General features: G+C 33.6%; 1 protein-coding gene and 1 long non-coding RNA gene across 2 annotated transcripts in view; both read left to right on the forward strand.

Annotated features, from left to right (window-relative positions):
- The window catches only part of LOC127854695 (sushi, von Willebrand factor type A, EGF and pentraxin domain-containing protein 1-like), a 141,626-nt gene extending 135,510 nt beyond the window's left edge, over positions 1-6,116 (forward strand). Inside the window, exons 20-21 of the mRNA XM_052389753.1 lie at positions 5,271-5,842; positions 6,111-6,116. Of these exons, the coding sequence (XP_052245713.1) occupies positions 5,271-5,842; positions 6,111-6,116 (578 nt within the window). The remainder of the gene's footprint in view (positions 1-5,270; positions 5,843-6,110) is intronic.
- Positions 6,117-6,148: 32 nt separating this feature from the next.
- LOC127854834 (uncharacterized) lies at positions 6,149-6,931 on the forward strand. The gene is made up of 3 exons (XR_008037124.1): positions 6,149-6,325; positions 6,479-6,612; positions 6,918-6,931. It is a non-coding gene; the product is annotated as an uncharacterized LOC127854834 (long non-coding RNA).
- The last annotated feature ends 7,704 nt before the right edge of the window (positions 6,932-14,635 follow it).

Genomic DNA, 14,635 nt, shown 5'->3' on the forward strand with positions numbered 1-14,635 from the left:
AATGTTTGTGTTTTGTGTTATTCTTGAGCATTTTTATAGTAAACATTTACCAGAATTTGCTTTAAAACTGGAATATACGGGATTATCGGGTAATTGGCCAGTCATAATTTTGGTACAAGTAAGCAATATATTGCGATATATTGCAATACGGGTTTTTGAGCTGACAATATATCGCAATACGCTTTTTGGCGTATTGTTGCAGCACTATTTTTAAGTATTTACTTTTAAGATCTATTTTAGCTCTGGGGGCTTACATATGCAGAAGACAGGATCGACTTGCAAAAACTAATAAAATAGGGGTTACCCAAGGATTATTCCCACCATGATTCATGAAAATCTGCCAAGCTATCAAGGTTAAGATTGTGTTTTTAGCCAACGTTTGATTACTGACGTCATAGCGGACGATAAACTACGTCGATTTGGTTGAGACACCCACCAATAAAGCTCACATTAAGCACTTTGTGCTTAGGTGGCAGATACACATAAAACCATATTTAATAAAATGACCAAAAGTATTAATTATAGCAGGTAAAAATTGTATAAAAAGAAGAAACACTGTGGTGATTCCATCATGGTAGGAACAGATAGCTGCATTCTTTTTAAGGACGTACTTAATGTTTACTCCGATTCTGTTTAAGACGACAAGAATTGTGCACAACATCTTTTTCTTTAACTCCGTCGGTCACAATCATCCTTTTTCGAAAATACTTAATAAGAGGTTTATTCCCATTGTTTTTTTTAGTTTCCTTCTTTCATTTGGTCTGACTAATTTGGTGCATGGTGTGACTCATTTGGTGCATTCAGCACATGAATACTATTATGACATCCTTAATTAAATTAATAAATCATAACACATTGGAATAAGTCGACATAAAATAATCAAGTATAAGACCACAAAATACGTGTCAAAGTAATTTTAACTTTTACAATCGTAGCAGACTTCAAGACTATGGAAGCGTATATGGTACACCCTGATGCTGGGATGATGTCTACATTCTATGACGGCATGATATGAAAAAGTTGTCATGGCGTAAAAAGTCATTTTCATAAGAGCATGACGCCAAATATTATGTTGATTTGTCAACTTAGTATAAGATTTCAAGACAAAAGAATCCGCATGTTAGCATAACAGCCTAAATCTCTGACGATATTTAATCCTTCAGCTATGGAAGTATGGAAGCGTATAGGGTACACCCTGATGCTGTGATAATGTCAACATTCTATGATGGCATGATATGAAAAAGGTGTCATGGCGTAAAAAAATAACTCATCGTGTCGACTAAAACTATGATGGTAAGTCATTTTCACAAGAGCATGACGCCAAAAATTATGTTGATTTGTCGACTTAGATGATGTCGACCAAATATTTTTCGGGAAAAGCCGGAAACATGTACGTCGAGACTTCAACTTAATGTCGTTTTGGCGAGTATAATTAAGAGGTAAAAACCCACAAAACTATGCCGAAATACCATGTTATTTCACAGTAAGTCGATATAACCTAATCCGGCATGACCATATTATTGGAGTTTACCATATACGCTTCCGTATGGAAGCGTATATACACCCTGATCCTGTGATAATGTCAACATTCTATGATGGCATGATATGAAAAAAGGTGTCATGGCGTATAAAAATAACTCATCGTGTCGACTCAAACTATATGGTAAGTCATTTTCACAAGAGCATGACGCCAAAAATTATGTTGATTTGTCGACTTAGATCATGTCGACCAAATATTTTTTCGGGAAAAGCCGGAAACATCTACGTCGAGATTTCAACTTAATGTCGTTTTGGCGAGTAACATTAAGAGGTAAAAACCTACAAAACTATGACGAAATACCATGTTATTACACAGTAAGTCGATATAAACTAATCCGGCATGACCATATTATAGGGGTGTAACATATACGCTTCAGTAGTTTACCATATTCTGTGACAGCATGATATGAAAAAGGTGTCATAGCGTTAAAAATAACTCATCTTGTCGACTACAACTATGATGGCAAGTTATTTTCACAAGAGCACGACGCCAAATATTATGTTGATTTGTCGACTTAGATCATGTCGACTAAATATTTTTTCGCGAAAAGCCGGAAACATTTACGTCGAGACTTTAACTAAATGTCGTTATGGCGAGTAAAATTAAGAGGGAAGACCTACAAAGCTGTGACGACATGCCATGTTATTGCACAGTAAGTCGATATAAACTAATCCGGCATGACCATATTATTGGGGTGTACCATATACGCTTTCATACAAGACCCTGTACTGTTCACGAACAATTAACTCGATGACGTAATGAACATCAATAGTGAGAAGAAATATCGAGTTTACGTGACAGAATTTATTCGAAACGGGTCTTTGTAAAAACTTCGAATTTAAAACGATGTAAAGTAGCCTAGGCTTTATTCGTGGCTAATACGCGATTTGCGGAACCCTTTAATAAACAGCGTTTTTTTTACTGAATTTTTAGGCTACTGTATACTTTACTCAGACTCTGGTTCCAATTTTGTCTGTATGAATTAGATAGATTGTTTGTCACCGGTTAATTAACTTCAACATTTTGAACACTAGCAATGTATTAACTTTCATTAATAGTTGGAAAAATATGGACATCGTGTTTCATCGTACTATGTGGTGTTTGTGTGAATTCCTCTTTGTAAATACACAATGTTTTTCATGACTTTGGGTGCAGAATCAACGGGGTTTCCCGGGTTTTACACACGAGCTGGGCAGAATGTAAACACACCGTTAAGAACTTTATTTTTGCAAATATCTCGAGTTATTAAAATACATTTGAAAAAAATCTTTAGGGCATAAAAGACAGTTTTCTTGCAGTTTGTGCCGATATCTTAAGGTATAAGAATAAATTCCTAAATACGACCGAAATCGTTGACAAGATTTAACGTTTCGTGAAGCATAACCGTGTTCAATGAATGCAGAAGATATCAATTTTTTAATAAGAACACAGGCTTATTAAATGCAATAATTCCGATGTATTTCAAATTGCCATCAGAAGGAAAAAAATCTTCGCCAGGCAATACGTTTTAAAATTAATTTTTTACATGTACACGGCTTGAAAGTATTCAATGTATTTTTGTGATCTTCAGACGACTGTGCTCATGATATTACCAGCCTATTAGGCAAGTATGTCAACTCTTCTCAATAAAATACAGGCAAGTATGTCAACTCTTGTCAATAAAATACATTACCAGCCTATTAGGCAAGTATGTCAACTCTTCTCAATAAAATATATTACCAGCCTATTAGGCAAGTATGTCAACTCTTCTCAATAAAATATATTACCAGCCTATTAGGCAAGTATGTCAACTCTTCTCAATAAAATATATAACCAGCTTATTAGGCAAGTTTGTCAACTCTTCTCAATAAAATACATTACCAGCCTATTATGCAAGTATGTCAACTCTTCTCAATAAAATATATTACCAGCCTATTAGGCAAGTATGTCAACTCTTCTCAATAAAATACATTACCAGCCTATTAGGCAAGTATGTCAACTCTTCTCAATAAAATATATTACCAGCCTCTTAGGCAAGTATGTCAACTCTTCTCAATAAAATATATGTCAACATTTCTCAATAAAATACATTACCAGCCTATTAGGCAAGTATGTCAACTCTTCTCAATAAAATATATGTCAACTTTTCTCAATAAAATACATTACCAGCCTATAAGGCAAGTATGTCAACTCTTCTCAATAAAATATATTACCAGCCTATAAGGCAAGTATGTCAACTCTTCTCAATAAAATATATGTAAACTTTTCTCAATAAAATACATTACCAGCCTATAAGGCAAGTATGTCAACTCTTCTCAATAAAATACATTACCAGCCTATTAGGCAAGTATGTCAACTCTTCTCAATAAAATATATTACCAGCCTCTTAGGCAAGTATGTCAACTCTTCTCAATAAAATATATAACCAGCTTATTAGGCAAGTTTGTCAACTCTTCTCAATAAAATATATTACCAGCCTCTTAGGCAAGTATGTAAACTCTTCTCAATAAAATATATTACCAGCTTATTAGGCAAGTTTGTCAACTCTTCTCAATAAAATATATTACCAGCCTCTTAGGCAAGGTTGTCAACTCTTCTCAATAAACTATATTACCAGCCTATTAGGCAAGTATGTCAACTCTTCTCAATAAAATACATTACCAGCCTATTAGGCAAGTATGTCAACTCTTCTCAATAAAATATATTACCAGCCTCTTAGGCAAGTATGTCAACTCTTCTCAATAAAATATATAACCAGCTTATTAGGCAAGTTTGTCAACTCTTCTCAATAAAATATATTACCAGCCTCTTAGGCAAGTATGTCAACTCTTCTCAATAAAATATATTACCAGCTTATTAGGCAAGTTTGTCAACTCTTCTCAATAAAATATATTACCAGCCTATTAGGCAAGGTTGTCAACTCTTCTCAATAAACTATATTACCAGCCTATTAGGCAAGTATGTCAACTCTTCTCAATAAAATATATTACCAGCCTATTAGGCAAGTATGTCAACTCTTCTCAATAAAATATATTACCAGCCTATTAGGCAAGTATGTAAATTCTTCTCAATAAAATACATTACCAGCCTATTAGGCAAGTATGTCAACTCTTCTCAATAAAATACATTACCAGCCTATTAGGAAAGGCAAGTATGTCAACTCTTCTCAATAAAATACAGGCAAGTATTTGAACTCTTTTCAATAAAATACATTACCAGCCTATTAGGCAAGTATGTCAACTCTTCTCAATAAAATACAGGCAAGCATGTCAACTATTCTCAATAAAATACATTACCAGCCTATAAGGCAAGTATGTCAACTTTTCTCAATAAAATACATGCAATTAAAAAACGTAAAGTGATAAAACATAAAACTATTTGAACAAGTCTTGATCGCAATTGATATAAGGTTTAACTGCAAATCTGAGGAATTTTAGTAAAAGACCCAGCCCGGCCACCTTACTGTATTGGTATTGGTCATTTAAACTACAATCCTCCATCCCTCTGATTCAAATAATGGAGTAATCAATAAATGTCATAAGTATGTGCACTTAGTACTGGTAAATCGCATACTAGATAGGCTAATATCACAAGGAAAACTGTAAATTGATTAAATTACCGCGCTGATCAGTATTATAATGGTACGTTTGTACACAATTAGGTAAATGATAAGTATATATACATGCTTAATTTGCGTTTTCAAGTGCATACTGTTTGAACGTTTGTGAAATGATTTTTGTGTCACTAACAGACTCAGCGGGTCGCCAGTTCATATTCGGAATCCCACAAACAGTTCCTCGTTCGCCCGATTATATCAAACTGTACATTGCAAGCAAGCACGTCTCCAAGGTCTACATCACAGCGCCAGGAATAGGTTTCAACCAAACTATAACAACACTTGCTAACACCTCCACCGCAGTAGTTCTTCCTGGCAGCCTTGCAACCACACCTGGTTTGTCTAACAAAGCTGTATATGTTGAGGCGGATCAAACCATATCAATCTATGTCATGGTTAGAGAGCGCTATTCCTCAGGTGGATTTCTACTTTTACCAATCTCTGCTGACGCACGGGAATTTGTCGTTGCTTCATACGAACCAAGATGGTCTAACGAACCAAGTGAATTTTTAATCATTGCATTAGAAGACAGCACTTTGATTGACATTCAACTGATAACACCTGATGAACCCGTCATGATAGGAGGAGAAAGCTACAGCAGCCGACAAAATGTTTCACTTAAAATGAGTAGAATGCAAACGTACTTGGTTCAACACGACCATGACTTGACAGGTACACACATCACTAGTTCCAAGCCTGTTTCTGTTGTATCTGGTGCTGCATGTGCGATTGTTCCGCGTGTTGGATTTACCTGTGATTTCTTAGTGGAACAAATGTTACCAGTATCTTTTTGGCAGCGCGAATATGTGTGTGCCAAACTGAAATCTAGAGGAACTAACAGACTGCGCATTTTATCGTCAGTCGATGGAACATCTGTGAATATTGGAGCAACCCACATAAAATTAAATAAAGGAGAATTCTATGAATATGTTAACTCAAATGACATTGCCACACCCATTGAATCTAATTTTCCAGTTTTAGTGTTGCAATATGCCGAAAGAGAAGAAAGCATGATTACTATTCCTTCTTTAAACGGCCAAGAAGCAGAATATTTCTATGAAACTGCAACGCCTTTTCGTTACCATTACGTCTCAATAACAATTCGCACAGACCAGGCAAACGGACTGAATATTGATGGTTCTACCGTCAGTCGTTCCGATGAACTGAAAACAACGATAAAGACTACAGAGGTACAAAGATAAACTTCCTTTTAAACACATATTATTTATGATTACCTATGTGATTTTAAAGTGGCAAACGTACATGATTATTAAATTATGCTAATAATTTGAATAACAAAGTTATACTATTATCGCGTACTGCATGATTTTACTAATTCACAGTTCAGTGTTATTCGGCTGTCTGTTACCGTGGGAAAGCACCACATTTACCACATGGACACCTACGTGCGTTTCGGTGTGATCGTTTACGGGTTTGATTCTCATGAATCCTACGGGTTTCCGCTGGGACTACCATGGTATTACCAAATAAACAAAGCGATGCAACGAAAAACAAACAAACAATAATTTAACCAAAAATAACTTATTAAAAATTAAATTCATCATATAGTTTAACTATAATTCATCTAAATAAGAAGGCATATTATTAATTGATCTCTCTTGATTAACAACGCTATATTCGACATGTTACATTATATTCTAAACATCTATCAGATAGTATATATTTTAAAGGAGATTCCAAAAAAAGTAATTGGTATTTGAAGCATAAAGCATTTCGTGTTTTGGGTAATAGTACCATAGTAACACTCACTTCCTTTCTCAGACGGACCACGAGACACGGTTCAAGTTCCAAGCGTTCCCGATGAACGTACCTGATCAGAGGCTTTACATCAAGTATGACGCAACGCTCTGTGACACTTCCGACGTGACATCATCACACCGATGTGACCAGAGACCGCAGATTTTATTTGTTTTGCCATAAAAATTTAAGCTGATTCTAGTCATTCTTGATTGCATGTTTCTTGGAAAAACAGTAAGTTGTTTTTTATTGCACGCCATAGGCGGAGAGATATTGTTGTCCGTCTGTCCGTCTTTCCGGCCGGCACTTTTGTGTCCGGAGCCATATCTTGGAAGTTCTTTGTGGATTTCATTGAAACTCGGTATGAGTATATATATATATGGATAAGATGATGATGCACGTTGGCGTTGTTCATCTGTCCAGAAAACTTTTGTGCCCAGAAGTATATTTGCAGGGGATATCAATTCAACAAATTTGCTTGTTTAAATTGATTTAATTTAAATATTGTTCCTTATTGTTGTACTACTATTGTTATAAATATATTGTAGTACTAGTCATTATACTAGAATGTATACTAGTCTTTTTTGCACTCAAATTAGACCAATATATGTGCTATGTTAAAATATAGTATCAATTTATATAAACAATATTAGTTTTTTAGCATAGGTGCGTTTACGAACCTATGCTTATGGTATATACCACATTTCAAAAATCCACATCGATTGGTTACCCTTTATGAAGCCTTACCTGATCAAAAATCAGACGAAATATCTATTTAATTTAGTATATGGTCATCCTTACAATTTTTTTTTGGAAACGTTTTTCTAACGTTTTCTTCCAAGAATATTGCTGACACCGTTTTTAGTGAATTTTTCTAAGACCGTTTTATGTCAAAAAATCTTCTTATAACCTAAAACAAATTTCGTTCGTAAAACAATTCTATCTGCACTATAAATCTCAATCTCCAACGCAGTGGCCTCCCTTATACTAGAAGTTACTGACCGGGCGAAGCAAGGGAAGTAACTGCTGTGAGGAGTTTCTATAAAAATCTGCATTCAGAACTCAATCTGTTGTGCACGTCTGCATCTAACGCTTACCACAAGTTTTACGACAAATTCTTGACGCAGACGAATAGGGTAGCGTCTATTTTCATTTGTGAAAACAATAGTTCGATACAGATCTGTCCGTGCTTAAATTTTGAAAGGCTTGGGTAATTATTTTTCATAAGCGTTTCAAACACTGATGTAAATGGAAAGATTATCTATTTAAATAGTCGGTAATTGTTTGAAATTATTGATTTGAGAAATTCGCGGATGGCGATATCGAACTACATTATACCACGTGACGCCATTCTTCCCTGTATCTTGCACCTATGCTTTTAACGCCATCGGCGCTCTCGTTTTATTCTTCGCTTATCGCTCGTCTGCCATTAAAAAATGGAATAACAATAAATTTATTTTTATTTCGCTCGCTTGCTCAATTTCTGGTTGGCTAAAATCCATAGAACACATTATCAATTTGTTGTGGCCTAAGCAACCTAAAAATAAAACAAAGCAGGCGATTCGCTATTAATGGACTGTTCGTTTAGCCTATATCACGGAACGTAACGATTTTGCTTATTGGACACGTTGTAATGTAGTTGCTTCCCTTATATATATCCACCATATCTTACTAAACAGTATATTATTCACTTCGCATGCCATGTTAAAGCAAACACCGTAAAGTGTCTTCTGATAGCAAATAACATATCTGTAATTATTCATCTTAAAGTTAGATGAAGAAATAGTCCGAATCAGATCACATTATACCAGCGAAAATTATTCAGATTAAAGATAGGTGAAGAAATAGTCCGAATAACGTCACATTCTACCAGCAGAAACAATTGTGCTCTCATGCTAACATTGAAATATAGTTCGCAATGTTATCGTTGTTTATTTGATTACAAAACGTTATAACGTGGTGTTATTCATAGACATAACTCATTCGTTATTATCTCGCAATCCAGAACTCATCTGTTCAATAAGTCGACGAATAACTCTATTTGTGTTGTACAGTATAAGAATAACACAAAGCATGCGAGCGTTTTTTCTTAAATCAATCCTTAATGGTGTCAATCTAGCACATGCTAAGTTTTTGTTTTAGATTTATGTTAGCGACTAGCGTAATGAAAAATACCAATTATCGAAGTACCACGCCAAACAATCACATGTACGTGCAACATATGTGTAATGAAAAACAGAAAAGAGTAAAGTCGTTTCGATACTAGTATAAGGTTGCTGTAACCAAATACTGCCATTGTTGCGATTCGGAATACATGAAGCAATTTGGAATACCTGACACCTGCTTAGAAGATGCATATCGGTGGATTTTTTTTTAAATGAAAACTTAAATATTAATTGTTTATTTAATACAATGACATTTGACACGTTTTACCATAACGATACTGATACATGTATGTGACTTTGATGTGACAAATTTTGGACGACCTTCTTTTAAACCAGTTCTGAGTTGGTCACTGTATTATAATCGCAAAAAGTGAATTTGTAGTAGATAGAAAGATTTGTGCAAATGCAATTCACGATATGATTTCAGTAGAAGTGATCAATATATACATGTATGTTTTTTTCTTTTTTATACATATGTGAATACATATTATTTAAGCCTGTTGTTTTGAGGGAATAAAGTATTGGTTCACATAGAAAGATTATTTCGCTTGTTCCTAATATTGCCTTCTAATCGTAAGTAAATATGCCAAATGCATAACGAATTCTTTCCGACCCAAATCTTTTTTTATCATGTATGTAAGTGCTGAATACAATTGAAAATGTATGCAGAGACATCGTTGGAAGAAATGACGTAACACAGATAATGGTTTATTTTCATAAAAAAGTGAGAAACTAACATGACATGTACGGAACAAAACGTGTAATTAAGTAGCACGCATAGCAATTATATGTCAGACTTGTCTATGTAGAAATAATAAAATAAAACAAACAAAAAACACATAATACATCAGCTGTACATTTTTTGTTTGGTTCGTTTGTTTTGTTTGCTGTTTTAGTCCGGCTCTGTTTACGGACTCTCTCTTGAATATTCTACATTTAAACTCATGTGGTCCATGAATGGGGAATGGTATCCCAGTCCTCCGCTAATGTTAAATTTCTAATTACATAATTTTATACAGCAACGAACGATGCACTTATTATCGCCCTTTAACCTTCGTCATCTGAAAAGACAGTAAAAGAATGGCTAAATAAAATTTCATATCAGAATAAGGTCGACACGTCATAAAATACATTTAATTAATAAAAATTTAACTGAAAAGGCTGATAAACATTCTATTATCTCGTACATCAGCCACCCCACAACCCATCTTCTTTAAAATCGGTAAATTGATTTAGTTAGTTGGCAGGTTTTGTGTACACAAAATGCTATAAAACTATTATATTGAAGTACACATGTAAACTTTATTATAGATGGGTAGGTATTTCGTGTCAATCTCTTTCACATATGAAAGAACTGTTGGTCATTTGGAAGTCATGTTATGCTGATTAAAGTACATATAGATGCATGGCTTTATTTAGATTTCGCAAAATAAAACACTATAGGCATTTGCCAAGATTCATAAGAGTCAAATATATACGAGAAGCAAGAGCGTAATCGTGCGCAGCGAGACTTGCTCAAATAGAATTGAACCTCTCATGGCTTTATTTCGAAATAATTTCATGACTCCGAACTAATATGCAATACGCCCGGTGTTATTTTTTAATATGCGGATTAATGCTCCGTTTTAGATCCATAACTAATGAACGCCTCAATATTTTCAAAAATTAACACCGGATTAATGTTCACCGACATTTTTCATACAGAATTGATATAAATATTATAGAGCTGAACAAAAAATACATTAAGCCCTGTTTTCCTGGCACACGCGCTGGACATACACCTTTAAAAAAACGCTATACAAATTCCAGTACTTGTGCACTTAATTGACTGTAAACAATGACGGTTGAAATCCGTGCGTGGGAATTTTTCTGGTAACCAAGAGCGACGTCAACGTTCATGAAGCCTATCATTCATCAAATGTATATATGCGTCGGGTGTCAAAACCAGCATCACCGGATTTAAAATCTATTTTTGACGTGCATATTATCCGCTGCTGTGTGCACCCGCCAATTAGTTTAAAATAGATTCCGAACCGGTAAGTAGTTAACATAACATCAGGACATAATATCCCTTCCAAAAAGGGCGCTATGCTGCTTAATAGTACATGTATATTGCAAAAACGTGAAGCTCCCCACGTATAATGTCGCAGTTTATAACAATACAAGTTATGTTTCATCTTTTGTAATGTAGCTTGAGGTTTCGTATCTTTGTAAAGTATGAAAGAGGTATACATTTAAACAGAGGAAACGTTCTTTAAAACATTCATATCAATGGTAAATTCAATCACGACAGAAAGTTCGTGTATTTGGAAGTCATGTCCCAAAAAAAATGTGCTTAAAAGGAAGTCAGTTCCAAAAAGAGGGGTTAAACCAAAAGTTTTTGGCAATAAATTAGTTAAAAGAGATATTCAGATAAAACGGCGTCGGGAAAATCAAATAATCATGGTTTTAGTTATATTTTACCGTACACGTGCATCAATACTGTGTATTTTAAGAGAAAATGATATTTGCACATCCCATTTCTTGAACGTCACGTATCGAGACAACAGATAGCATGAACCAACAAGGGAGGCAACTTGTTATGTCACAATTTGGCAGTGTATAAAAAGTGGAACTTAATTATCTCGCTAAACATGGGTCTAAATTACGTTTAAAAGCTATTATCTGATTGGATGAAACAGTCCGAAATCATCCAATAAATAAAGTCGAGATATTTATCTTGCGGAACATGCAATGCCATGCCGCATGCAAGCTATTTATAAAGTAAATATCGTAAATCAAAAAGTTTATGTTTTTTCGCGGTCAAAGACAGTGTTCCTGGCTGAAAACGATGCAATATTACTTTTTAATCATTCATGCATTATTTTTAAGCAAGAAAAAGGTAGAATATTAGTGTAAAACATACTTTTTTTATTAAAACTTGTGTCTGCTACAATTTAACGAGTGGTTACGGAAATTACCGATTGTACAGATGTATCGACAGACATATGCAAAACGAAAGAATAGCTTGCATCTTTCAAGTTTATCAGCCTTTAAATTACCTATTAATCAAATGAGAATCGAAATTATTAAAATATAAACAAGTAATGTTCATTAACACCAAAATCTTTGGGCACAACCATCATATTTTTGGAAACCGTGACGTATTGTTTTTCGGAAACCGACGATCGGTAATTTTCATAACCATATGGAAAATTTTATTGCTGACAAGTTTCGTATCTAATGTTTTTCTCAAATATTCTACCACAAAATTATTGTTTACCATTACACAAATGATTGACAAGTAATAATTCCTTGATATTGGGGAGGGTCACTGTCTATAAATCATTATAAAAACGCATTAAGGCTAAACTTAAGTGCCTAAAACATTAAAAAATAATTCATAATTCAAGTGTAGACAAGTGTTCGTTTTATCCGATATATTCATTCATCCACATTGCTCAGACACTCAATTATATTGGAAATTATTACGAATATCTGATAAAACTTGCATTATTTATTTTTATCTTTAAACTTTATTTTCATAAATGTTTTTTTCCATAAACGTCGTCAATTATTAATTGTATATAGATTTCTCTATAATTTGAAAAACATTTAGGCAAATATTTCTCATGTAAGATAAAATGCAAATAATTAATAAAATATTCCCTTTTAATCAGTATGTTGGTTTATCGGTCAATAACAATACCACTTTGAACATTGAATTATTTAAAAGTTATAACAAACATTAAATGTTCTCCGAACAAATGATTCATAACACATATAACAGATTGATAGGAAGATATGAACAAATCAAGGTTGCTAGGTTGCCCGCCTAGAATGGTCCTGTTAGTATGGAAGTACTTGATTTATAAATTTATTAGCCTGTCGGTGTTGTAAAGACATAAAATATTTTATGAATGTCTCAAAGTGTAGAATTATTTTGCATTTAGTGAAAGAAAGGCAACATATAACCCTTAAGTGGCTGACAAGAACTTGTGACTGAATACAACTTAAAAGAGGCATTATGCTTCTTGAAAATAAAAGTAAACATCATTATATATGAATTTTCTTATAAAAAGTGTTATTTTTAGTGAATAGGGGAAATACATTTTCAAGAATAAACAATATAATTATAAATGTTTTGGCAAAGTGCATCATATTATTATTATTATAGTACCAGTTTTGGTCTAAAAATCCAGTAACATTTTTTTATTTTCATAACCCCTTGTTGCAAAAAAAAAAATCACGAAAAATTGAATTTTCAGAGTAACCTATTAAAATAAAATAAAAAATGCTTTATTAGCCCTAGATATTATTTTTGCAAACATTTTTCATCAATTGCAAATGTTTAAAAAAATTATTGTTTCATGCTACTCATGGTACCAGTTTTTTGTCAGAAAATTAATTACATTTTTTTAAAATGCGTTACCCCTTGTTGCCAAAAAATTCATAAAAAATATAATTTTCAAAGATATCTTTTAAAACAAAAAGAAAATGCCTTCTTAAACCTTAAATATTATTCCTTCAAGCATTTTACATCAATTATTTATGTTTGAAAAAATCATTGGTTCATGCTACAACAGATTTAAGAACGGTTTTCCTTCAATAACTTTTTTATCCTTACGCCTATGATCTTGAAACAAAAAACCGAGAGATGCACAAACACCGGAGAGCCGAAAGTGCGTATTCATTCAAAAGAAATATAAATATAAACTGGCTTACCAGGTGAAAATATCCGCTACACCTTCACGAAAAACACTAAAACGACGCCATCTTTGAAGTTTTGCAACAACTTTCTCACTTAAACGCGGTAAGCTCCCGTATACGCAGGCCCCCCTGTTTATCTAAATAAAGTAATATTGAAGACCGTATCAGAAAAGAAATATAAAAAGGTTTCTCATGAACTTAAAAATATATTATTTTAAAAGCAAACTATGATAGCAACCGCCAATGTGCGTAAATGTATGTCCACCGACTACGGCAACCATGTATTCACCAACAAAAGTAACCGTGTAAACGCCAATAAAGGCACGCGTGTCAACTTATATGATATTTATAAATCTATGATTTTTATTTACAAACGTCTTATTTTATTTTAGTGTAAGCCATCCAGAAAGCTATATCTCGTATGATAGGGAAGTATGATGGTAATGTTCAAATTGTCTGTACGGGGAATGCATTTATTAGATTTGTTATAACATAGGAAAAGCATACGTTCTATAGAGCAAGTTCAATAAAATCCGTGTATTTCTCCTCATACTTACTCTGAATATTGTTTTATTATATATTTTAAACATTTTAATTAAGCTTGATTCAATAAAAAGCCAAAAGCTTACATAGACACTCTTAGAGTCTTCTTCTTAAGTAGAACCAGTCGTTTTTGTGTCTTAAGATTCTGAGATCAAAGAGCGGTTATTGCACCCAGAACCTCCTAATAACTAGGCAGACTCGAGTTCACTTTACTACCACGTTTTAATGGTGGTACCAAACAGTTTTTACGTATAAGCACTTGTCACTTTGCATTATCTCACAACAAAAGCTTTCTTCTTTCACATAGTTTAATTTAATGTAGTCTTAAACATACAGTCAAAATAT

Source organism: Dreissena polymorpha, chromosome 13 (assembly GCF_020536995.1).
Source record: "Dreissena polymorpha isolate Duluth1 chromosome 13, UMN_Dpol_1.0, whole genome shotgun sequence".
Lineage (NCBI taxonomy): Eukaryota > Metazoa > Mollusca > Bivalvia > Myida > Dreissenidae > Dreissena > Dreissena polymorpha.